At 36.3% G+C, this 23,708-nt stretch overlaps 4 protein-coding genes across 8 annotated transcripts in view; 2 read left to right on the top strand and 2 right to left on the bottom strand.

Annotated features, from left to right (window-relative positions):
• LOC104736840 (serine/threonine protein phosphatase 2A regulatory subunit B''beta) lies at positions 1,114-4,959 on the top strand (the record flags this gene model as incomplete). Its single annotated transcript, XM_010456904.2, is given in 13 exon segments — positions 1,114-1,267; positions 1,750-1,986; positions 2,093-2,198; positions 2,281-2,380; positions 2,541-2,646; positions 2,754-2,844; positions 3,374-3,515; positions 3,613-3,760; positions 3,920-4,029; positions 4,113-4,269; positions 4,360-4,485; positions 4,571-4,724; positions 4,851-4,959. Coding segments are annotated over 12 exon segments (1,620 nt in total). The 3' UTR covers positions 4,715-4,724; positions 4,851-4,959.
• On the bottom strand, positions 4,946-7,788 carry LOC104736841. 5 transcript variants are annotated; one of them, XM_010456909.2, is made up of 5 exons: positions 7,604-7,788; positions 6,644-7,183; positions 6,319-6,566; positions 5,990-6,239; positions 4,946-5,867 (listed from the first exon to the last, which is right to left on the bottom strand). In XM_010456909.2, the coding sequence occupies exons 2-5, from the start codon at positions 6,861-6,863 to the stop codon at positions 4,984-4,986; spliced, it is 1,602 nt and encodes a 533-aa protein (XP_010455211.1). In that variant the 5' UTR covers positions 6,864-7,183; positions 7,604-7,788; the 3' UTR covers positions 4,946-4,983. The 5 variants fall into 5 exon arrangements, with proteins under 5 accessions (XP_010455211.1, XP_010455210.1, XP_010455207.1 ...); XM_010456908.2 differs by lacking the exon at positions 7,604-7,788 and adding an exon at positions 7,444-7,535; XM_010456905.2 differs by lacking the exon at positions 7,604-7,788 and adding an exon at positions 7,292-7,523.
• On the top strand, positions 16,181-23,226 carry LOC104736838. Its single transcript, XM_010456903.2, has 5 exons — positions 16,181-16,416; positions 16,491-16,741; positions 16,835-17,075; positions 22,161-22,169; positions 22,326-23,226. The coding sequence occupies exons 1-5, from the start codon at positions 16,194-16,196 to the stop codon at positions 23,204-23,206; spliced, it is 1,605 nt and encodes a 534-aa protein (XP_010455205.1). The 5' UTR covers positions 16,181-16,193; the 3' UTR covers positions 23,207-23,226.
• The window catches only part of LOC104736837 (protein PHR1-LIKE 1), a 5,151-nt gene continuing 4,798 nt past the window's right edge, over positions 23,356-23,708 (bottom strand). Inside the window, exon 8 of the mRNA XM_010456899.2 lies at positions 23,356-23,657. Within this exon, the coding sequence (XP_010455201.1) occupies positions 23,577-23,657 (81 nt within the window). The 3' untranslated portion in view covers positions 23,356-23,576. The remainder of the gene's footprint in view (positions 23,658-23,708) is intronic.

The raw sequence follows: 23,708 nt of genomic DNA, 5'->3' as shown, positions 1-23,708 counted from the left end.
TAATTTAGACATATTTGTAATTTTTGTAGATTATATACCATATAAGAGCTATCAAAAGACTTATTTGCTTCATTGTAAAGATATAAAAGATTTTTGGAAAAATAAAAGAGAGAGTTTTCTCACTATGAAGCTTAGGCTTTGTTTTGTTTATCTAAGTTAGGTGAATTCCTTTACTTAGTAAACGTTTGTTCTTATGTCTTTTTGAGTGAGTCATCAAGGCATAGAGCTTGTGTTGTATCAGAGTCTTATCACAACTCTGTGGTGCACTTCATTTTGCCATCACTCCCCTCATTTGGTCCCACACGAGATAAGCGACCGCCATCGTGTCAGATCTCCATCTTCGACCATTATTTCTTCATAAGAGAGAAGAAACCGCCAACTTGTGAAGCCGCCATATCTATCCCCATACGAGTCTCACCACCGAGTCTTGTATCATTTGGTATCAAAGCGAAAAGCTCCTACCTTTTATGTTTGATTTCAGTTTTATTATATATAAAAAAAATTTTGATTTTTGTTTTGTTTAATTTGTTTTTTATAAAAACAAAAATAATAAAAAAAAAGTTTTAGAAATCTCACCAAATCAATTTTTTTTATATATATAAATTATCCTAAAATATCCCAAAATCTAATAATAAAATCTCACCAAATCACAAAGTATTTTTAGAAATTCCAAAAAAGGAAAAACGAATATAAAAACTCTAACAAATAACAAAAAATCATTTAAAAGTTCAATCAAATCTTCCAAAAACCTAAAATATTCAAATGGCACCAAACCCCTTAAAATACAAGTTCAATAATCTCTAAACTTCTAAATTAATAATAGATGGTAATATTTTTTGGTATTTTTCTCTCTACTTGTATTACATTTTAATACTAAATTATTCTTTAACACTTGCTTACTTATTCTTTTGTCAAAAAAATATTATTTTATTTATTTTCCGGTATTTCAGATCGAACAAGAAAAAGGATAAAAAAGAAAAGAGAAGAGAAGGTGATGATTCGTTCGATGTGTTAATAAAGATCTCAACTTTGTTAACGCATAGATCCCTATCATCTTAACTGTTATCTCGTCTGGTGTTGTTGATGCGATTAGATCATCTGAAACAAGATGAGTATGGTGGATGCGATTGTTCGCGGAGACATGGCTTGTTTGGATGCAGATTTATTGCAGCTTCAAGAGATGTCTTCGTTTGTACTAACTTCGAAACCTGGATTCACTCAGAAGCTCTTTGACCAGTGGCTTTCTCTTCCTGAAGCTCAGCGACAGGTATCTGAGCTCTGTTTCTGCTTTATTTGGCTTTAGAATTGCTCAAGCTTGGTGTAAAGTTCAAATCTTTTGATAGTGTTAATTATGCAGCAGTGAGAGTTTCAATGATGTCCTTATGTTCTGCTTGATAGTGTTAGTTATTCAGTAGTGAGAGTTGCAATGATGCTTAGGTTGCCTAATTACTCTGTGCTGTTGAAGATTCCTGTAAATTTCGAATCTTTGATAGTGTTAGTTATGAGTTATGTGAGTTTTACAATGATGCTTAGGTTACTCTGTGATGTTAAAGATTGGTGTAAAGTTTGATTTTTGTTGTTGTTGTTAGTTATGCAGTATGTTCTTGTTTGATTGTGTGAGTTTTACAATGATTACTGTGATTTGGTTTCTAAATTACTCTATTCACTGGAATCTGAAGTCTAAAGCTTTGTTTTTTTTTTCTTCTCGTTGCCTAATCGGTTTATATATATATATATATATATATATAGATTGCGTCATTGCTCAAGGATGCTATAGGTGGAGCTCCTATAAATGCAACTGGAAGTTCATCTGGTTCAAATTCTGCCACGAGTAATTCTATACCATCTATGTTTCCTGCGGGAAGTGCTCCTCCGCTTTCGCCAAGGAGTTGTGGTTCACCGCGTACAACGAAACAAAGAGGCCCTTCTAACTTAGGTTCTTCGCTGAAAGTCGTCAGTGAGCCTGTTAGAGAGCCAATGCCTCAGGTTTTTAACTTAGGTTCTTCTGCAAGTTTTGATAAGTGCATTCTTTTTTCCTCCTTTCTATACTAATGGAGTAAGAACACTTACTTTAAACTTGAAATGACTGTAGTTTTATTTCAAAAATGGCCGCCCACCACCAAGCGAGATGAGAGAGCAATGCATGTTCAGAATCAATCACTTTTTCTATGGTCACATGGATGGACTACAGATACAAGGTAAGAAGTCATAGTTTTTCCAATATTTATAGTGACATTTATCTGAAATTTCTCACTAACTTTTACCCTTTCCAATACACAGAATTCAAATTAGTCACCAGAGAAATCTGCAAGCTCCCATCATTCTTCTCCACTTCACTTTTCAGAAAGATCGATGTCAATAATTCAGGTTTTGTTACTAGGTGTGTGATGTCATGCTTTTTTGTCTTGTGGATTCTCATGTGTGCATAGTTTGCAACGTACTTCAAGCTTCCTGCTCATTTTATTCTCACTGTATCACGTGTGTGGCGATCACTGTATTGTAAAAACCGGTATAACATTTTTGAGTGTTTGATTATGCAGAGAAGCATTTATTGATTATTGGGTAAACGGGAACATGTTGATAATGGATACAACGACCCAAATCTTCAAGATATTAAAGCAGAAAGATCAGAGCTACATTGTCAAGGTAATTTTCTTTTTGTTTGCATATTAAGTCATGAGAGCTGAGTTAATTTCCTAATCTACTTGCTCGTGTGTTTGCACTATTAATTCGCAACATTTTTTACCTGGCAGGATGATTTCAAACCACTACTTAAAGAACTGTTGGCGACACATCCTGGGCTAGAGTTCTTGCAAACCACACCTGAATTCCAGGAAAGATATGGTGAGGTCTTACCTTCATATAGTGTTTAGCCAGTATCCTATTTTATCTCACCTTCTCCCTCTTTATATTGCTTGAGTAATATAATGTTTAGTAACTTAGCGGGGGGTTTGGTTAGCTACCATCATAATTGAGAAGAACGAATAATAACTCTGCGCTTTGTGGTATGATGTCTTATCTAACTTTGTCAGATGGTTATGATGTCTTATCTAACTTTGATAATTGATGCATCGAGATGATTACGTTGCAGTTATCTGTTTGGATTTAAGATATTTTATCAGCTTAGATTTCCTTGTGTTCTATTTCTCATGAAGGGGTTATCCACAGAATCAATTTTCCAAGTTTTGGATTTATATAAGACAAAATTTGGATCAATTTGCCAAGTTTTGAATTTTTTTGTTACTGAAATAGCATTATGAATCAAGTGTCATTTAGGCAAGGAAATTAATTAAACATATTTATTGTTTGCTATGTCGACTTACATTTTTAGGATGCCATTTTGTCTGATACAACTTTTATTTTGATGAGTCAGCTGAAACCGTCACCTACCGAATATTTTACTACATAAATAGATCTGGGAATGGTCGACTTACATTTAGGGAGCTTAGACGGGGAAACTTAATTGATGCAATGCGACATGCTGACGAAGAAGAAGATATCAACAAAGTGTTGAGGTACTACTAACAAACAGAGTTCATCCTATTGGTTGTATATATGATTTTGTTTCTCTTTGTTTGACGTCAACATTTTTCTATTTACTTTGGCATCTAGATACTTCTCATATGAGCATTTCTATGTCATATACTGCAAGTTCTGGGAGCTGGATACAGATCACGATTTCCTGATTGACAAAGAAAATCTTATGAGATATGGAAACCACGCACTTACTTACCGGATTGTCGACAGAATATTCTCCCAGGTTCTGTCTAAAAAATCTCGATCTTTTAGAATGATTTTTAATGCCTACTACTTGAAGATTGTAGTTATATTACATCCGTTTGAGAATTCTGTCCTCTGTTCAAAGTTTTTATTGCTCTTAAGATGACTATCATCATAAAAGTAAAGCATTGGTTCTCAGGTTGCTAGGAAGTTCACTAGCAAAGTTGAAGGGAAGATGGGGTATGAGGACTTTGTGTATTTCATACTTGCAGAAGAAGATAAATCGTCAGAGCCTAGCCTAGAATTTTGGTAAGCCGTGTTATAAGGATCCAAAGTTGCAGACAGATAGCGTTTTGAGTGCTTTTGTCTGACTTAAGTATATTTTGGACTAGGTTTAAGTGCATAGACTTGGATGCAAATGAGATTATTACGCGAAATGAGATGCAATTCTTTTATGAAGAGCAGTTGCATCGAATGGAGTGCATGGCGCAAGAAGCTGTTCTTTTTGAGGATATTTTATGTCAGATGATTGATATGATCGGACCAGAGGTTCAACATGATAACTCATTGTGCCCAGTTTTTCTCTGTAACTTCTGCAATTTTGTTATGTGTTTGATTGTTTCTTGTTTCCTTCCACAGAACGAAAGCCATATAACGCTGCATGACCTGAAGGGCTCAAAGCTCTCTGGAAATGTCTTCAACATCCTTTTTAATCTCAACAAATTTATGGCATTTGAAACACGGGATCCGTTCCTCATACGTCAGGTACTTCATATTTGATATTCAACCTTACTGTTTTCTAGAAAGCACATGCCTCTTATAACATTTCGAGTTGTCAAAACGGAAACAGGAGCGTGAGAACCCTACATTGACTGAGTGGGACCGTTTTGCACATAGAGAATATATTAGGCTTTCTATGGAAGAAGACGTTGAAGATGCATCCAATGGAAGTGCTGAGGTTTGGGATGAGTCGTCACTGGAGGCTCCCTTCTGAGTTCATAGCGGTAAGTCAATGGAAAATCGCAATCTCACTTAGAAGATGAAACCAGTGGAATTGATAAGAAAAAAAAAACTAAGAAGTTGAAGGTTGTGTCAATGTTGTTATCTCATGATATTAGTTAATTATGCAGTCCCTGAGAAGAATCTTTGGAGTCCCTAATCATGCAGTCCCTGAGAATAATCTTTGGAGCTCTCTGGAGAAAGGGAAGTGAAAACCAAGCAAAGTATCCTCTTCTCCTATTCTCTTCTTCTACTTTTAACATCTTAATCCACCAAGTCTTTATTAACACTGAGATAACCAGACATGACCTTTCCACCAGTATTCCTCATACCGTCGATGAGGAAACACCAAGTGGAACCCAATGCCCCAACGAAGAAATCAGCTTCGGACGCCATTAAGAAGTTAACCAGAGGATAGTTCGTGCTCATCTCTCTCCCAAGGCTCGCTTCATACTCAGCCATTGATTTATTACCGACTTGTCTCGCAACTTGCGTGTAATAAAATCTCCAGTGAGTATAATCTTTAGTTCGGTCCACAACTTCCTTCATCTCTGTAGAGAGCCAGATCTTGTTGAGCTCCGGAAACCGATCTCTGATCTGATCAGCTAAACGCATGTACTCTTCTAAAGCTGCAACTCTCATCTCGCATGCTTTGTCTCCCATCCGCACATGAACACTCAGCATTGGCCTTGGAATCCACGGCTTGTGATCTGACCACACCTGTTTCTCAATCTCTGTCCTTTGCTTCTTCTTCTTCTTTCTCCAATCTCCAGCAGAGAGTACATTCTCGGCAGCTTCTTTTCCAAACGCAGAGTGTCGAGCAACGTTCATTAGACCACAAGTGTATTCTGATTGGAATCTCATCAAGTATCTCACTGCTTGTGCTCTCCACCATCTCCTATCCATTTTCCGGTGACTGGGGATTAAACTTCCGTTGATCTCTGTAGTGGGTTTCATATAACTCCAAGCCTTACCCCATAGCTTTGGTATAGGCCCAGCCCAAATCTCCCTTGTGCTGTAGTTTTGTTTCCCTGTGACAATCCCACTCTCCCACGCTTCTCTGTTCTTCGCAATAGCAAACGCTCGTTTCTGACACTCTTCTGATGTTTCTGGTAGAAAATAGCAAGACCAGCTTCCACGGGAAGAACCTGCAACCAAACAAAGAGTAATACCAAAATCAAACCCATAGTTTGGTTCCCAAACATCTTCATAAGAAGATTACCCAAGAAGATGCAACTAGCTTGTGATGTTGCTAATAGACATTGTGTACCTTTGCAACCATCGTTATCTGCTCGATTATAATAATTGGCAACGAGCACTCGGCCTTCGTTTAAAGCGATTGCGAGAAGACCAGTCATTCCAGCAATCTGAGCTCCAATTCCGAAACCAGGAAGCGTTTCCCAATCAGCTACAAGGAACTTGAGACTCTTGTTGCCGCAATCCAAAGGATGCTGATGAATCCATATATCTCTTTGCACTCTCCTTGTCAATGGATAGTTCTCTTCATCTCCTCCATTTATCTAAAAACAAGCTTATGATTGTTCATTCACCATAGTAATTCCTTGAAGACAAAGAACAAGAAGGAGAAGAAGAACATACCCAAGAAGAGAATGTCCCATTTGCTATCCATGTATCTAATCGCTCCCTAACTCGTGCCTTCTCCTCACAATTCTCCAAATGTGGACCGTTTGGTACATCAGATTTATTCATACCTAACTTCTTCAAGAAGTCTTCTTCATTTAGTAATAAATTATCCCAAGCAGAGACCAAAAGTTTCACATCATCATCTTCTTCTGTCTCAGCTTGGTTCTTCCATTTCAGTGTACGGTCTATACTTGCAACCATATCTACATACAAGCAAATTTTTCATTACATGAAACAAAACACAACAAGTTACCAAAGATCAAATCTTTGTAAGACTTACTGATGATGTGAGAGGTGGAGGAATTGCAAGGAGGAATAGCAGAGGATGAGGAGGAGAAGGAGAAAGCGGCGAGTTCGAAGGTGCCAAGAGTTGTAAGAGCAGCTAAGAAAAGTGAAGTGAGACAGATTCCACATAGAAACCCAACTACACAGATTTGACATGGAAATGAATTACCAAGCTTTAGTGCTTTCTCTGAAACCAATCTTTCTAATGACTTCATGCTCACACTACAACTCAAGATTCCTCTATTTTGCTAACTAAGAAAGAACCAAACCCAAACTTCCAAGGTTTCGTCTTCTCCTTCTCTTATGTAAGTGAAAATTTTCCCAAAGAAACAAAATATTTTCTCGGACAATGCTTTGTTTTATAGCCACACTTTACCAAACTATCAACCAGAAATCACATGATATTTCTCTAACTTTTTTTTTCTTTTCTAAGATAAAAAATTATATGTTGTTGTGGAAAAAAGGATTGATCAAGATGCTTCCATCAAAATATATTTTTGTTTCCTTCTTCATCAGTGGTCCATTTTCTCATTTCCTGCAACAGAAAAAAAAATAAGAAAGAAAATGAGATTATAACTCTCAATAAAACAAGATCAAAACCAAATGTGAGGATAAAAAGAAAACTGATTAAAATCTGATGAACCTAAATTAAAATTTTAGTCTTTTTTGCAGCTGAATAAGCAAAAAATGAATATTATTTCAGAAGAAAATGATGAAGAGAAGAAGAGGGAGGAGAAACCCATGAAACGGATTGTTACATAATTATGGAGATATTAAAGGAGAGAAGAGCATAACCGTTGATCGTATCTAAACCTCAATTGTTTTTTTTTTTTGAAAACATTTTGAATTGTATAAAATCTAGATTCTTTTTTTTAAAAAAGATTATGAATTATGAATTTCGATGACAAAACGACTCTTGGATAATAAAGAAAGAAAGAACAAAATGCCTTTATACCAGCTGGTCTGAAAATGAGGCAGAGAATCATAACACATCCACTGGATACAAGCAAAGAATCCACTTGCAGAAGTATATTTATCTATCACATTTGTTTACTTCTAAATTACTTTCATGAAATTTACAAGGGAAGGGTGAGAAAATAGAAAAAGCATTGAGACCCTAATAAAAGCTCAGTTTCTTTAGGACATAGAAGTGACAAGTAAAAGAGTTTTGATGTGAGCAAGGTTGTGTTTTGTTGTCTTGTGTTAAAAAGGTAGTATTTAATTATTCATTTCGATGTTCGGTGAAGCAATTAACTACGATTCGTATGGCTGACATGATAAAGTAGAAGTGACTTGATTTAAAAGTTTAGTACAGAACACGGAATAATAATGATAATAATTTCTCTTTTTCTTTCTTTTAATACTATCAACAAATTGAATCAAGCCAAATGATCCCTATATTAATTGAGAAAACCACAGTTTAAATTCTAAAGTAACCGGTGACGGAAACAAAAAAAAAATCAAGTAACAATAATAACTTCGAACATTTTTTACTAACATTATAAACTATTAAACGGATTTATTAATATTTTAAACTTAAGCTAGATTTTTATTTTTGTTATTTAAAAAATACAGTAAAGTAACATCCGCCAACGCAAAATAATTAAATTATATTAATTAATTTTTTATTTAAATTTAAATTAAACTAATATTTAATCTTTGGTACAATATGGGATAATTTTTTCATAATTTTTTAATATAACTTTTAGTATAATTTTATTGTTTTATAAAATGATTAAGTTTTTTAAAACAATTAATACAGATATCACAATATTATATATATTTTGTTGTATTTGTAATAATTAATAGTATTTTTATTGACTAAATGTGGGTTAAATTTGAAAGAACTAAAAAAATGTTCATTTTGAAATAATAAAAGTACTATAATTAAACTCAAATTTGCCAAAATAATGGTTCACAACATAACATTGTAAATATATTTATATTTAAGATATGGAAACAACTACAAAATATTAATATATACTTTAAGCTAATATTAGTTTTTGTATCTTAAACAAAACAATAAAATATTTCTTAATTTTAAAATGAAAATAGCAATTAAGTCAAGATAATTTATGGGAGTAAACTTTATTGATTTTGGTCGATTTACCATATGTCACTTACTTATTTTTGTGTAATTTTGTAGGATTTAAGATTGTAAATTAAAATTTACATAAGCAAAACTAAAAAGGTTAAACACAAAATGTATTTCAAAAATGTTTATACAGATTTAAATGGTTAAAAATGTGGAATAAATGCATAGGTAATTGTTTGACTTTGTCAATTATTAAAATCAAACAATTTATTATAAATTTCCAAACTATAAATTACCTTGAAAATAATAATAAAGAAACCAAATTTGTTAGCTAATTAGACAAAAGTAAGATTATTTAAAAAGAAAACATCAATACAGTATTTAATTTTAACTCTTCCTTTTTCTATTTTTCTTTTGAGAAAATTCCCAAAAAAATACGATCTTTTTAGTTGCCAAAAAAAAACATAACAGTGTGGATCGAAAAAAAGTTGCCAAAAAAATACGATCTTTTTAGTTGCCAGAAAAATACGATCTTTTTAGTTGCCAAAAAAAACATAACATTGTGGATCGAAAAAAAGTTGCCAAAAAAAAACATAGATTAATTTATAGTGGATCGAAAATATGTGAACTAACCCGACTAGCCAATTTCTCACTGTCCGTTAATTTCTCTGTTACCGACATTAACAAAATTGATAAACGCTGTTAAACGAGATTACTAAAATACGATTATACCGTGTTCTTCTTCTAAACCCTTACTCAATTCATTTTCCCCCAAATCAAAATTAGGGTTCTAACCCGATTTGGGCTTTTTCAATGTTGGTGATGTTTAGAATTTGAACTGATTCGTTTGTGCTGGATAAGAGACATAATAACATTGGAGAAGATGAGGTATGTGTTCAATTACGCGATTATGGGTTTGGATTTGGGTTTCGAAATCAAATTGGGTAGGGTTCTAGATGGAATTAGAACTCACTTTAAGGTTTGATTTGTGTAGATTTAGGGTTTGATTTTTTCGATTTGGGGAATCCAAAATTGAGAAGTCATTTGGGGTTTTGTTGTTTTGTCATTTTGGGGAATCAACTAACTCTGATTTTCCTCTTTATGCAATGACATTATGAAAGTTAATATGCATTATGGTGGATATGGATTTGTCCAAGAAGATTTGTTCGATTACAAAGGAGGGATAGTGAAGGAAGACATGATCATGGACCATGATTATGTCACATGGTCCATCTTCGACGAGTTTTGTGAAGGGAATGGGATGTCTGGAGTGGTCGAGAAAGTATGGTATAAGCTTCGACATGAAGAAATTAGTTTAGCTAGGCTAATCTATGACGACAAAGATAATCAGATTCGGCAAATGTGTATGGAAGCAATGACAACAACTGGTGAGGTTGACATATATATTCATCTAATGGGTTGTGGGGGACATGATGAGTCTGATGGTGAGGAACCAGTTGAGGCAGAAGCTGAGGATAAGGGTGAAGATCCAGTTGAAGAAGTAGGTAATGATGACCCTAGGTTTGAAGCTTTATTTAGTGAAGTTCACTCAGGTCATGGGGATGAAACTGAGGGACAATGTGCTTTTGGTGGTGGTGGCGAAAATGTTATTGAGGGTGAAGCTGTTGTTAATGATCCAAAATATGAGAAAGAGTTTAAAAGACAGTGTGTTGATGATGAGCATCCTGATCCTGCACTTGACAGTGACATGAATGGGAAGCATTCAACAGAGAGGAAAGATCAGTTTCGAAAAAGAATTACATGAAGGATCAGCCTTCATACTTGTGGTTAGAATAGACGTTTCAAAGTGGAGAAGAGTTCAAGGATCAACTGCTGAGGTATGTGTTGAAAACCAATTATGATGTGAAGTTAAGTCGATGGGGAAGTACACAGCTGGCAACTATATGCACAAACAAGAAATGCAAGTGGGCCATCTTCTGTTCTCTTGAGAAGCCTAAGAATAAGTGGATGGTGAAAATTATTAGACATTGTGCTAGACATATATTTGCGAATTGGAGTAAGGTGTATGGTGAACATGAGTATGAAAATTTGTTATGGTCTGTTGCATTCAGTGGCAATGAGGGGGATTACAACTTCAACATGAGAGCTCTGAAAAATTATAATACACGAGCATATGAAGATTTGTTCAAAACAGAACCTAGGACTTGGTGGAGAGCTTTCTTCAGCAGCAATGCAGTTTGTGAGGATGTGAAACAACTTGTCAGAGAGTTTCAACAAAACAATCAAGGAGTCGCGAAAGATGCCAGTTATTGACATGCTTGAAGATGTCAGAAGACAAACAATGAAGCGTGTATCTATGAGGTATGAGAAAACAATGAAGTGTCAAAGCAAGTTTACACCACATATAATGAAGATGTATGAGGCAAACCGCCAAGCAGCCAAATTATGCCAAGTTTTAAAGAGCAGTGACTCTTTATATGAAGTTAAAGAGGGCAAAGCAAGTTTTGAAGTGAACATTAGTCAACAACCGTGGCTGTAACCAGTGGAACATCACATGAATTCCTTGTCCTCATGCCATAACTATCATCACTGAACATAACCGTGATCCATATGAGTAAGTGTTTTTCATTTCCCTTAATATATGAGTTGTTATTGATACGAATATAAGTTAACTCCACTATTATATGTTGCAGCTATGTGGATAAGCATTTCTTGACTAGTTGGTGGCAAGAAACTTACTCAGACAACATTAAACCCGTGAGAGGTGAAAGGATGTGGAAAACACAAGAAAAGGGACCTATTGAGGTGCCTGAAAAAAGGAAGCAAAGAGGAAGGCCAAAGAAGTATGTTAGGATAAAAGAGGCTCATGAGTCATCAAAAAATCCAAACAAGGTAACAAGAGATGGAAAAACTATGACATGCTCCAATTGTAAGGGAACTGGACATAATAAAGGTACTTGTGATAAACCAACTGCTCCCTCATATCCTCCAAGAAAGAGGGGAATACCAAGGAAAATGCCAGTAAGTATCCTCACTTTGTATTAGTTGTGTTATGATTTGGTAATAAGTTTTTTTTTATATAGATTGATGATCATGATCCGTGGAGTATACAGAATGCACCTCAACGTTTGAGGACAGTTCAAAACCAATCTACACCAATCGTTCCTTTCAGCCAATCCACACCAACTGATCCAAGTCCATCAACAGCTCCACCTTCTACTACTGGAAGTTGTCGTGGGTCAGATGCACCAAAACCTCGTTGTGGTCGTCCTCCTGGCAGTCGGGGCAAAGGTCGTGGTCGTGGAAAAGGGCTTGGTCGTGGGTCAGATGCAGCAAAACCTCATGTTTTCTTCATGTCACCTTGGACTAACAATTTTTTTGATGCTTGGCGCCCTCAAGACCCTTAGGCGATCATCAAGACTTTCTACTATGTCTTATTTTGTATCCATTTTGTATTAAGATCCTTAGGAGGCATTATGTTAAGTTCTTGTTAGGTGTACCTCTATCACTTGGGTGTTGTTTTGGTCTGTTTTGAATCTTGGTTAAGTACTTATGATTAATTATAACATCATCTTCAAGCAAACACCATAACTACTAACATCACAAAAACAAAGAAAATAAACAAAAGAGAAAGACCACAACTACTTTAAAATTGTTATAATTATGGCAATGGCAATGGCAATAATGAAACCTCCCCAAGAGATTGCAATGAAATGGCTAAGTAACTTGTCCCTCTCTTTGTAGACCTTAACTTCATCTTCAAGCTTTCTCTTCTCCTGTTCGAGCTTCTTCTTATCCTCTTCTAGATTCTTCTTCTCCTCTTCTACATTTTTCTTCTCTTCTTCCATCTTTTCATTCTCTATCACTATGAAAGAATCCTTTAACACCTTAAGTTCTTGTTTGTAATTACGAGTCTCATCACGTGCCTCCAATAAACTCAACTTCTGCAACTGCATTGTTTCTCAGCATCAACCCATGAAACAAAGCCATGAATATCACATTTGTAAAATCTTCTTCCCGGATTTTCATCGGTCCATGACTTCAACTTGATTGTAGATCTACCACAGTTTCAAGAACGTCCCCAGCTCGCTTGCCCATAAATCGCATGCTCTAAACTCATTTTGCTGTTGTTCGCATCAGATCTAGAACTCTAACCAGAAATAGCATTCTTAAATTTTTGTGTCGAAGTGATTTTTTTTTTTGGATTTGGTGAAAAATTATTCAGTTGGGAATTAAAAAGGAAGAAGAACAGGGTATAATCGTATTTTAGTAACCTCGTTTAACAGCGTTTATGATTTTGTTAACGCCGGTAACAGAGGAATTAACGGATAGTGGGAAATCGGCAAGTCAGGTTAGTTCACGTATTTTCGATCTACTACAAATTAATCTATGTTTTTTTCTGGCAACGTAAATAGATCGTGTTTTTTTCTGGCAAATATTAATTAGTTCATGTTTTTTTGGGAATTTTCTCTTTTTCTTGTTCTTCACATAACTACAAAGAAAATATGAAACTAATTTAGCTTACAATCATGCAAGAACTTGTGTTGGTAACAAAAAAAAGTCAACATACCATAAAAGTAAATACTTTTAGTTCCCCAAAATCAATAGCCTTATGCATTGTTTTATATAAGATCATCTCAAAATGCATTGTGGCACGACTCAAAACCCACCTAGATGCAATAGTATCTGACCCCCCAAGCAGCTTTAATCCCTGGACGAATGATAACAGACAATATAATGGTTGCTCATGAACTAATGCATGCTCTAAAAGTCAGAAAGAGGGTATCCAAAACTTATATGGTTGTAAAAACTGATGTCAATAAAGCTTGTGACAGGGAGGAATGAAATTTCTTGGAGATAACTCTAAAGCTATTTGGTTTCTGTGATAAGTGGATAAGTTGGATAATGACTACGGTTCGGTCTGTACATTACTCAGTCCTGATTAATGGAACTCCTTTTGGGTCAATCCTACCAGAGAGGGAAATACGGCAAGGCGATCCTCTATCTCCATATCTCTTCACACTGTGTGCTGACATATTGAGTCATTTAATCAAAACAAGTGCTTCATCTGGTCACATTCGTGGCATTTGTGTAGGGAATGACGTTCCTGCAATCACACACTTACAATTTGCAGATGACTCGTTGTTTTTTTGTCAGGCAAATGTCAGAAATCGCAAAGCATTAACGGAGGCTTTTGATGTATATGAGTATTACTCAGGTCAGAAAATAAACACAGCTAAATCAGTAATTACCTTTGGTTCAAGGGTTTATGGATCCACCCAAAACAGAATAAAAGGTCTACTGCAAATACCTAACCATGGTGGTAATGGAAATTATTTGGGCTTGCAAGAACAATTTGGAAGAAAGAAAAAAGAGATGTTTTAGTATATCATTGATAGGGTAAAAAAAAAGAACTTCTGGATGGACAGCCAAGTTACTTTCTCCTGTAGGAAAAGAAATACTACTAAAAACGGTAGCAGTTTCAATGCCAGTATTTTCCATGTCTTGTTTTAAACTTCCTCAAGGAGTTGTTGATGATATTGAGACACTGCTAATGCGGTTTTACTACTAGCTTTACTGGTTGTACTATATTAATCAGTATTACCAGTTTTACTAGTTATAATGCAGTTACCAGTGTTACCAGTTTTACCAAGTCACAATAACTTAAAATTGAATCGAATGGTCTCAGGTTTTAATTTTAACAATTCACTGTGATTCAACACTAAAATGCATTTCTTATCTACTACATAGCTCAACTGAACCATAACCTATAGTAATACACCCATTGTGCTAAGCACTCAAGCAAAATCCAATCTAATTTTCTAAATCCAAAATCTAACCCTATTCAATCAAGAATTTACCTTTATCTTGAAGAACACATCTGCATTTGAAGGAGAGCTTGACACAACTCGAAAAAACTGAAGAAAACATTGCTTAGAAGCACTAAACAACTTTGTTAGTGTTTCTAGGGTCAAAATATGCCACAATACAATGCATTTGACTAATGAAGAACTCCAATGAAGAATCGTCGACGGTGGAATCCATGAAGAGAGAGTGTCCACCTCATGGTTCTTTTTGTTTTTCTTTGATTTATTTATTTTTCTGTTTTAATAATTCAAAACAAATAATAGGATAAATTATGAAAGGGGTAGAAACTAGTATCACATTAGTTTAAATGAAATAGGGGTATGAAGAATAGAGATAGGAGAATATAATTTTTTACTTAAGGACTTTTGAGATGATTGATCAATGGCCTCAAAGATAACAATTTTAGGAGTAAGCTCTCATCAAAAACACATTTGGCAAGCAACATATCTTCACACTATGATATGTGTTTCAAGGTTCTGTTGTGAAAACTCAATGGTAGGAGTCACGAGAACTCGTCAGCATCATTGATAAAAACACTAGAAACCAGTTTAACTCAATTTAACTCTCGGGAAATTTAGCTTATGAAATGGGTCTCCGTTATTGGTCCAATTTTTGTAGTTTGTAGACTTCTCATGTTATAGTAATTCTTGTTGCGTTTCAACTAGGTGTCCCCTATACTTTCAGCTTCTACCCAAATCCACCTATACTATTTATATTTTACTCAATTCCACCTATACTATATAAACCTATCCAATTAACCAAAATCAATTAAACTTTTTAATTGCGTTTTAAAATCGATTGATCTGACTAATTTTTCATTCGGTTTTTGCTTTGTTCTCTATATATTATACAATTTTATATTCATAGAAAAAAAAATTATGCTATGTATGAGGATTGAGCTCATTTGGTGTACAAAATCAAACATGCAGAAATATTTAACTTTCGAAAATATCTTTTTGGTTCATAGTCACTGTAAGGGATTCAAAAGTGAGAGAAAAAAATCCTTCTCATCTTTTTGAATTTGATATGGGTTACGCTTGATCACCAGAAGGGAATCTATGTATTTAATGACAAGTTTTGTTGGTTGTTTCCCAATTAGTTACGATTCATTTGTCCTTGAAAAAGTAGAAGCGACTTGATATAGTTTAGTACTAATCAACATGATATCATTATAATAGTACTTTTTTGACAGAACACAACAAAACACAACATAGGAGTTAATCACTTTGAATAATACCAATCTCTCACTTGTCACTTGTATGTCAGAAAACGAGCCTCGAGGTTAATCACTTTGATTAACAATTTTATCAATACCACTTTCTTGGTTTGTTCAATTAATCACTTTGATTAATGATTTCAACAAAATTATAAGTAAATAATGGCCAGTGGATTTGTGTTTTGATTCCCTGCCTGGTTTTCAGACAAGCTTGTAAGTAGGCTTTTTGTTTTATATTTCTCTATGATCCAAGTGTCGTTATATTAATCAAACTTTCATATTTTCCTAAACTTAAAATTGATTTTTATTGTTCTTTTTTCCCATATGTTTTAAAATATTTGAGTTAGTTTTGATCAATAGTAATGCTCTCCTCTCCTTTAATATGTAACAATCCGTTTCATGGGTTTATGTACCAACAAGTGAGTTTCTTTCTTACTTCTTACTTTCTTAGTTAGAAAATAGAGTATGAGCATGAAGGCATTGAACAGATTGATTTCAGGGAAAGCACTAAAGGTTGGAAATTCATTTCCATATCAAATTTGTGTAGTTGGGTTTCTATGTGGAATCTGTCTCACTTCACTCTTCTTAGCTGCTCTCACTTCTCTTGGCACCTTCGAACTCGCCGCATTCTCGTTCTCTGCCTCCTCCTCTGCTTTTCTCCCCTACAATTCCACTACTCACATCATCAGTAAGTCTCAAAGATTTGGTTTTTGGCAACTTGTTTAGGTTTTTTTAGTGTAATGAAAATTGGTTATAATGCAGATATGGTAGCTAGCATAGACCGGAAATTGAAATGGACGAACAAAAGTAAGACAGAAGATAATGATGATCAAGTAAACCTTTTGGTCTCTGCTTGGGAAAATTTATCACTAAACAATGAAGACTTCTTGAAGAAACTAGGGGTGAATAAATCTGATGTACCAAACGCTCTACATTTAGAGAACTGTGAGGAGATGTCACGAGTTAGGGAGCATTTAGATAGACGGATAGAGAATCAGACGTTTCCTACTTGGGTATGCTTGTTATTGTTTTTTTTTATTTTTTATTATTATTATTATCTAGTAATAACTATGATGACTAATTAATAAAAAGAAGTTTGTTTTAAGATCAATGGAGGAGATGAAGAGAACTATCCGTTAACGAGGAGAGTGCAAAGTGAGATATGGATTCATCAGCATCCTTCGAACTGCGAAAACACGACCCTCAAGTTCCTTGTAGCTGATTGGGAAACGCTTCCTATATATGGATCTGGAGCCCAGATCACTGAAATGACCGGACTGCTCGCAATCGCTATAAACGAAGACCGTGTGCTCGTTGCGAATCACTATAACCGAGCAGATCATGATGAACCGATCTCCTACTTGGTGACACTTCTTATTATTTGTGTGTAATATGCAAACAAAAAAAAAATTGACCGATGTATATGATATCGAAAAAAAATATATATATCATTAAATATATATGTAATATCCAATACAAATACAACGTCAAATGACAAATTTTTCATAAGTACACAAATCAAATTCTACGCAGACCTAAAGCTCGAATATGAGCGAGATAAACATCTCTTGGGATGGGTTTGGTAAATGGATCAGCTACCATCCTATGCGTAGATATGTACTTAATGACCACCTCCTTATTTGCCACAATGTCTCTCACGAAATTATTTTTGATTGCAATGTGCTTTGTCCTTCCATGATACTTATGATCTTTCAAGAAAGCAATACACGCTTGACTATCACAATGAATAGTCACAGGGCACGAAGCCTCTGGAGTGATCTGTAAGCTTTCTAAGAATCTTCTTAGCCATACAGCTTCTTGGACTGATGCTGAACATGCAATGAACTCAGCTTCCATTGTGGATAGAGCTGTACAAGATTGTTTCTTGCTACTCCAAGTGATAGCACCATTATTAAGCAAGAAAGCATATCCTGAAGTCGATTTGCGTCCATCCATGTCGCCACCATGGTCGGCGTCTGTATAACCCATTAAACGCAAATCACTTCCTTGATAACACAAGGAATAGTCCATTGTTCCTTTCAAGTATCTAAGAATTCTCTTCACTGCCATCCAGTGTTTCCTCCCGGGGTTTGACTGGTAACGACTTACTAAGCCAACAGCATAACAAATATCCGGCCGGGTGCACATCATAGCATACATCAAGCTGCCCACAGCACTAGAGTATGGGACTTTTTCCATCTCTCGTTTCTCTTCAAGGGTCTTAGGGCACATATCAAGGTTTAGGCTTTCACCTTTCGCAATTGGAGTGTCAATGGGGTTACTGTCAAGCATCTTAAACCTTTCAAGGATTGTACGAATATATGACTCTTGTGAAAGAGCTAATAAATTCCTTGATCGGTCTCGGTATATCTTAACACCGAGAACATAATCAGCTTCTCCCATATTCTTCATCTCGAAATGAGATGATAACCATTTCTTAATAGTCATGAGAAACTCCATATCATTTCCAGCCAACAATATGTCATCGACATATAGAGATAGAATTACAAAGGATTGTCCAGTGCTCTTGACGTAGACACAATGGTCTTCACTAATCATCGTAAAATCATAAGAGGTAATAGCTCGATGAAAGCGAAAATACCATTGCCTAGAAGATTGTTTTAGGCCATATATTGAACATTTGAGCTTGCAAACTTTGTGCTCTTGGCCTTCTACAACAAAACCAACTGGTTGTTCCATGTAGATTTCTTCTTCTAGTTCCCCGTTAAGAAACACAGTCTTAACGTCCATTTGATGTAATTCTAAATCTAATCCGGCGACTAAGGCTAGAATAAGGCGAATTGAGGCAAACCTCACCACTGGTGAAAACGTTTCCTCATAATCTATACCTTCTTGTTGGGTATATCCTTTCGCCACCAAGCGAGCCTTATACCTATCTATGGATCCATCCGCCTTTCGTTTGATCTTAAAAATCCACTTGTTTCCGATCGCTCGACGTTCTGGCGGAAGATCAACCAAGTCCCATACTTGGTTTACCTTCATAGATTCTAGTTCTTCTCCAATTGCAACATTCCATTCATCTGATTTTGGGCAAGAGAGAGCCTCATAAACAGTTCGAGGCTCTAAGTCATCATGCAGAGCAACCATGAAAGCTTCCCCTTCGATCTCAAAACGACGTCGGGGAATGTTTCCACGTCTACTTCTACGCACCTCTGACTCTTGTGATTCCATCCTATGAGAATCACTAACCAATGTATCTCTCCCACTAAGTTGAGATAGTTCTCGTGAACTTTCACCAACTTCCACAGATTGGTTAGTAGAAGTAACATTAGTCGGGTCATCCATCTCTTGAAGATGAAACGCCTTATCAATCTCTCCCCTTCGAGGAAAGTCATTTTCCAAGAATGTAACATCTCGTGATTCGATTTCTGTTATACCTCCATCTGAGTGTTCGCCGATAAGCACATAACCCTTAGAGTGCTCAGAATATCTTATAAAGATACACTTCTTTCCTCTAGGACCCAATTTTCCATGAGGATGAGAAGTATCGCGAACAAATGCTGCAGACCCCCAAGGTCGTAGATGCATTAGGTCAGGTTTTCTCCCTTTCCATAACTCATAAGGAGTAGAAGTAACAGATTTAGAGGGCACACGGTTAAGTACATAGGCAGCAGTCATTAATGCATCACCCCAATATGAAATTGGAAGGTTAGCTTGTGCCATCATAGACCTAACCATTTCAAGAAGCGTTCGATTTCTTCTTTCCGCTACACCATTTTGTTGCGGTGTATATGGGGTAGTCAATTGCCTGACAATACCTTTTTCATCACACAATTCTTTGAATTGTTCAGATAAGTATTCACGACCTCGATCTGTTCTCAAACACTTGATCGTCCTCTCCAATTGATTTTCGACCAAAGTGATGTAACGTCTAAAACACTCTAGTGCTTCTGATTTATGAGAAATCAGGAACACATGCCCGAATCGAGTGAAATCATCTATAAAGGTGATAAAATATAAAGCCCCATGCCTTGCCCTCACATTCATCGGACCACAAATGTCGGAATGAATTAAATGCAATGGATATTCAGCTCTAGTTGCTTTTCCAAATGGTTTCCTTTTTGCTTTTCCGGCTAAACATGGTTCACATGTGTCAAGATCTATTCGGGCGAGAGAGCCGAGAAGGCCTTCTCTAGCCAATCTATTCATTCGATCAACACCAATATGACCAAGTCTAGAATGCCACACATTTATTTCAACATTTGTAGAACTTGTGACATATGAAAAACTTTGATCAACATAACTAGTAGTAATATTCGTAGTACAATCAAGTACAATAAAACCATCACAAGCATAACCATAACCGTAGTACACAGACCCTAGAGTAATTTTTAAACACATGTCATGGAAATTCAAACCAAATCCTAACTTAAGTAAAGCTAAAACAGAGACAAGGTCCCGACGGATTTCAGGAGCATACAAGACATCATGTAAGATAAGTGTTCTTCCGCCACTCATGTGTAGCTGACAAGTGCCAATACCCAGTACCGCAACCTTGGAGTTATTTCCTACATACAACCATCTTGAACCTTTAGGTATCCGCCGGTACTCGACATACGCATCTCGATTCCTAGTTACGTGGTCTGTTGCTCCTGAGTCTACAATCCACAAAGGATGAGATTCGGTAAGCATAACACAACTAGAAACAAAAGCATATTTGCAAGTAGAATTTAAGGATAATACCTTCTTTGCCTCAGTGCATTCACGAGCAAAGTGACCCATGGAGCTACAGTTGTAGCATTTTATTTTGGTCATATCCTTTTTCCCTCCACGCTTGCCACGCTTGGCAAATTTTTTCTGCTTCTTAAGTTCAGGTTGATAGGGAGCCTTGTTTCCTTTGTTACCTCTCTTGCGCTTCAAGCTTGAGCTTGAACTTGCAACATTGGCCTCATTGAAGGGTTTAGCAGCCTCTAAGCGCTCATCCTCTAACTCAAGATGACGTGATATATCCTCAAAGGATTTCACATTAACATTATGCGTCATTTGAACCTTCATATGGTCCCAACTTTCAGGCAACGAGCGGAGAACTGCTTGGATTTGCTGTTCATCAGATATAATTTGACCAGCACCTTTAAGCTCTCTAATCATGGTTGCCATGACTCTAAGATGCTGCCTCATCGAATGATTTGGGCGCTTCTTGTAGTCATTAAACCTCTGATTAAGTCTCCTAAGTTTGGTGGCTGAAGTGGCACCAAACTTCTCTTTCAACGCCTCCCACATGCCTTTAGCAGTGTCATACTCTTCAAACTCACACATAAGATCATCTTGCATGCAACTCAGCAACGTAATGCGAGCGATGCTATTCTTTCTTTTCCAGACAACATATGCCTCTTGATCCCTTCTATGTTGAGCGGTAGTACCCTGCTCAGGCTCTTCCATGAGATGGAAAAGAGTCTCTTTCACCTCTTGCTCTTCAAGGACATACTGGACTTTGCGATACCAAATATCGTAGTTGTCACCATCCAGTTTGTCTCCTCTATTGAGCTCCGCAATAATATTCTTACAAGCCATGCCTGTTGGAATATTCAAAGACATTAATTCGTTTGCATATTTATTCACACATAACATACATTTTGCCATAAACATAAATCAATCTAGTGTAACTCAATTTATAATACAAGATCGAGAGTTCACTATGTTCCCAATCATCACCCGTATTACAATCTTGTCACAACAAATTAACTTATATCATGCAAAATTTTAAGTTCTAAACTAAACTAGAACTCCCACTTAATTAAAGTATTTTCTAACATGAATTAATAAATAAAACATGCTTCATTAAAAAAAAATTTGACTAAAAAAATAATTTCAGATTCTTAATTTCCTTATCAACAAAACTAGAGAAATTTATTTTTTTTTAAAACAATTTGGACATACCAAACTCATTTTATTGAATAAACAATATATGTTTTAAACAAATCAGAATCTGCCACATGGCGATTACTGTTCATCGTCTTCCTCATACATATATTAAACGCCCATTTACACGAAAAAATTTCGGCCCCTATAACTCTCTGTATACTGAACGAAATCAGGCGTGCGATATACCATTAGAAAGAGAATTTCAATATCTACGCACGGCCACCGAAATCATGCGATTACGGATTTTGTACAGAGAGTTATGGGCGAATTAAAATCGGCGGTTTATTCACATATTGTCTCAAATTTATGCATTCAAATTCGGTTCTCAAAACGATATGATAACTAAGAATGAAAAACATGCCAGAACCGTAGCCAAATGCTCTGCTACCAATGTTAGACTACTATGCGGAAGCGTGAAACCGGAAACGTACCTTCACCGGTTTAGTGACGAATATGGCATGAATCGTCTGAGAACTGATGCAGAGATCGGGGTTGAAATCACAGATGGAAATCAACCACAAGCCACCGTTCAAGTGCCCTTTCCGTTGAGTTGCAAAGGTACACAAATGTTTTTTCTTTACTCTAGCAATCGGTTATCATAGTCTACATCTTTTTGGTTAGTAGGCGAAAAAGTCTCATTATTTTTGAGTAATCCACGGAAAAGAACCATATTTTTGAGTTTGAATATTATAAAATTTCTTTGTTTGGTTTCAGGTTCTTCTCGTGGAAGCTGGTCATGCTATTTTCTACCGGAAACGTCGGAAGAGTGTCGAAAATGTGCGTTTGCGGTTGTGAGGGAGAAAGAAGCTTGGAGGAGTGGGATTGTTACAAGTAAACAAAACTACAGCTCAAAGGTGATTTGGGCTGGACCTGTTCCAAAGCTATGGGGTAAGCCTTGGAGTTATATGAAACCTACTACAGAAATAAACGGAAGTTTAATCTCCAGTCACCGGAAAATGGATCGGAGATGGTGGAGAGCACAAGCAGTGAGATACTTGATGAGATTTCAAACGGAATACACTTGTGGTTTGATGAACGCTGCTCGAAATACCGCATTTGGAAAAGAAGCTGCTGAGATTGTTCTATCAGGTGGTAGAGATTGGAGAAAAAACAAGAAGAGGACACAGATTGAGGAACAAGTATGGTCTAATCACAAGCCGTGGATTCCAAGGCCAATGCTGAGCGTTCATGTCCGGATGGGAGACAAAGCGTGCGAGATGAGAGTCGCGGCTTTAGAAGAGTACATGCGTCTGGCTGATCGGATAAAGGATCGGTTTCCGGATCTCAAGAGGATCTGGCTGTCTACGGAGATGAAGGAAGTTGTGGACACAAGTAAAGATTATGGTCACTGGAGATTCTATTACACGGAAGTGGCGAGACAGGTTGGTAATAAGTCCATGGCCGAGTATGAAGCGAGCCTTGGAAGAGAAACAAGCACCAACTATCCTCTGGTTAACTTCTTAATGGCGTCGGAAGCTGATTTCTTTGTCGGAGCATTGGGTTCCACTTGGTGTTTCCTTATTGACGGCATGAGAAATACTGGTGGCAAAGTCATGTCCGGTTATTTAAGTGTTAATAAAGATCGGTTCCGGTAATTTCACTGGCTTCGCAATGTAGAGAACAAGACTCCTCTCTTTTTCTTCTCCCGACTTGAATAATTTCCAGTTTCACATAGGATTGGATTTATCGGTTCATTATCCTCCTTAATCGTTGAATCTGAATACAACCAATTCATGAAACTGTATTCTAAAAATACGGAGCTGTCATAACCATTAGACTTGTCAAAATCATTTTATATATACAGATTGATCCCAGTTAGTGTTGCAGGGCCAAAGCAACTTTTTCTAAACTGACCAACAATGAGCTTAGGAAAAGACATTCTTTCAACAAAACTGGACTTGTTGCATCTTTGGGTTTCCACAATTAATTCCCAATAAACATGTTTCAGCCAACCTTAAAAGTGTTTTAATCTTCTCTGACCCGTTTCCTTGATGCTGAAGGAGATTCAGCTTGTTCCACTGTTCGTGTGTCAAGACCGAATTCGACTTCTGCAGATGTGTCGTTGCATTGCTTAGGTGATGCTTCTGAGCAAGAGCT

The sequence above is a fragment of the Camelina sativa genome, chromosome 13 (assembly GCF_000633955.1).
Source record: "Camelina sativa cultivar DH55 chromosome 13, Cs, whole genome shotgun sequence".
Classification (NCBI taxonomy): Eukaryota; Viridiplantae; Streptophyta; class Magnoliopsida; order Brassicales; family Brassicaceae; genus Camelina; species Camelina sativa.
Note: the sequence above shows the minus strand (reverse complement) of the source record. Positions and strands in the feature narration are given on the sequence as shown.